General features: G+C 56.5%; 1 protein-coding gene across 1 annotated transcript in view; it reads left to right on the forward strand.

The window, feature by feature from the left end:
* The window catches only part of CAND2 (cullin associated and neddylation dissociated 2 (putative)), a 34,775-nt gene that overhangs the window by 21,407 nt on the left and 10,788 nt on the right, over positions 1-2,580 (forward strand). Inside the window, 3 exon segments of the mRNA XM_006160688.1 lie at positions 5-227; positions 230-475; positions 2,023-2,118. Coding sequence (XP_006160750.1) covers positions 5-227; positions 230-475; positions 2,023-2,118 — 565 coding nt within the window.

Consider the following 2,580-nt stretch of genomic DNA (forward strand, 5'->3'; position numbering starts at 1 on the left):
GGAGGCAGCGGCCACAGCCAGCCGCCTGGTCTCCGATGCCAGGTCACCCAGCTCAAGTGCAGGGGTCAAGGTCCTGGCGTTCCTGTCGCTGGCCGAGGTGGGCCAGGTGGCCGGGCCGGGCCCTCAGCGGGAGCTGAAGGCGGTGCTCCTGGAAGCCTTGGGGTCACCCAGCGAGGACGTGAGGGTGGCGGCCTCCTACGCGCTGGGCCGAGTGGGCGCCGGAAACCTGTGCGGAGGCAGGTCGAGCCCGAGCCCCGGAGGCAGTACCTGCTGCTGCATGCTCTCAGGGAGGCCCTGGGCGCTGCCCAGCCCGACAGCCTGAAGCCCTACGCCGAGGACATCTGGGCCCTGCTGCTCCAGCGCTGCGAGGCCGCCGAGGAGGGCACCCGGGGCGTGGTGGCCGAGTGCCTCGGGAAGCTGGTCCTGGTGAACCCGCCGTTCTTTCTGCCCCGCTTCCAGAAGCAGCTCTCTGCAGGTAGGGGCTTAGGCAGGGCTGGGCCAGCTCTGAGTGTCCAGGCAGCTCACACAGGGAGTTGTCGCAGGTCACCGGCCCCAGCAGTCAGGATCTGTAAAACAGAGCCAAAGGGGCCCCAGAGGAACACAGGGTTTTTTTTTTTTTTTGGAGAACTTTTTACTATAGTGCGCATGCGCTCGTCAGACAGACAGATGGAGAGACAGAAAGTGAGAAATCACCCCGCAGGGGGGATGGCCACGCCGCAATCCCTTCTCCTCCATTCTCCTCTCGGGATCTTGGGCATGCACGCACACGCGCCTGGCGTGAGTTTAAGCCACCGGGTCCAGGACTCGAACCGCGGTCGACTACGTGGGAGTCCAGCGACATAGCCATTACGCTAACTGCTGGTCCCCACACACACAATATTAGTATCTACTAATACTGAGTAAGTAAACTACTGTCGTTGCTGGCTATGTTCGTGATCACAGTTGAGGCCTTCCTGGGTTGCTGGGTGTGTACGGAGCAGCATCGCTGTGTGCATAAGAGGGCATTGTTGAGGACCTTACCCATGCATCATGCGGTCTCAGGAGGAGGAAGAGCTTTGCTGCTGCTTTCTATTTCTTCTTCCTTTTTTTAGAATTACTTATTTACATTTGTGAGACAGAGAGAGAGAAGAAAAATGAAAAAGCAAGCCTCTGGGTCCAGGAGAGAGAGAGGGAGAGTGAGTAAGTCTGCCCCCAACGTGAGTTTTAAGCTGCCAGGTCCAGGACTCGAACCACAGTCAACTACATGGGAGTCTAGCAACGTAGCCATCACACCATCTGCTGGTCCCCTGTTATCCCTGTCTTCATCAGCCCTAACTATTTTTCTTTCCAATGCATTATTTTACGTTGTTTTATTCATTATTGTTATTCTCTTACTTGACAAGAGAGAGAAGAAAAGCACGAAAGCACGTGGCCAGGTTCAGGACCTGAACGGCGGGCAGCCATAGGGCAGTCTGACACCTTAACACCTAGCCAGCCCCCTAAATCTTCTTAGGAGCCAGTCGCGGGGGAAAGAAAAGGAGGAACGGAGCAACACGAGTTGTCTGAATCCATAGCTCTCCCACTCATCCATCCCTGCAGCCAGGCTGTGAACTCGCTCCTCGGGTCTCCGGTCCGAAGCCTGCCTGATGGAGACAGCCTCCACCTGCTCACTGTACTGCAGAGGGTGGGCCGTGGGCTGGAGAGGACCCAGCAGAGTGAAGACGCAGAGCTGTGGGGCCAGCAGGTGGCATGGGGGTGGAGGCGCTGGACTCCCACATGGCTGAGCATGGTTCGAATCCTGCACCTGGCAGCTTGCTTTCTCACTTTCCTTCTCTCTCTCTCTGTCTCTGTCTCTCTCTGGTGAGTTCACATGATCTATAGCAAATTAAATAATAAGATATAAAATGAAATAGGTAATGTTTTGCTTTAAAGATGTGGGGTGCGGGTCTGTCTTCCACAGAGGCAGGGAGAGCCTGGGTTCCTTCTGACCGTGGGCATGAGGCCTGGCCCGTGCCCTGCTCCAGGTCCCTCTCTGACTTGCAGGGCAACCCCATACCCGGAGCACTGTCATCGCGGCAGTCAAGTTCCTCATCTCAGACCAGCCGCACCCCATCGACCCCCTCCTGAAGAGCTTCATTGGTGAGTGCCCCCGCTGCTCCGCACCCCACCCTCGAGCAGAGGCTGGTGTTTCTCCCACGCTAGCCACGGGGTCAGAGACTTGAGAGGCCATTTCCCCCACTCCGTGATGGCCGTGAGGCCTGGCTGTTAGGAGTGCTGGGTTCAAGTCCCTGTACTGCCCCTGACTCGCGGGGTGAGCCTGGTATGCCCTTCCTCGCCTCGAAGCCTCAGTTTCCTCATCTGTCAAGTGGGCGTGAGAAACTCGGAGCTTCTAGCCTTTAACTGGGCCCTCTTGGGAGCAGCGGGTGGTGCGGTGGTTAAGGCACTGGATACCCACATGGCCGACTGCAGTTCAAGTCCTGGACCTGGCAGCTTGCTTTCTCATTTCCCTCTCTCTCTCTGGTGAATTAAAATAATAAATAAATAAATAAATATATATATATTTTTTGAAGAGGTTTTTGCTATAGAGCATGTGTGCTCGCC

Source organism: Tupaia chinensis, unplaced genomic scaffold (genome assembly GCF_000334495.1).
Source record: "Tupaia chinensis unplaced genomic scaffold, TupChi_1.0 Scaffold000704_1, whole genome shotgun sequence".
NCBI classification, from domain to species: Eukaryota; Metazoa; Chordata; class Mammalia; order Scandentia; family Tupaiidae; genus Tupaia; species Tupaia belangeri.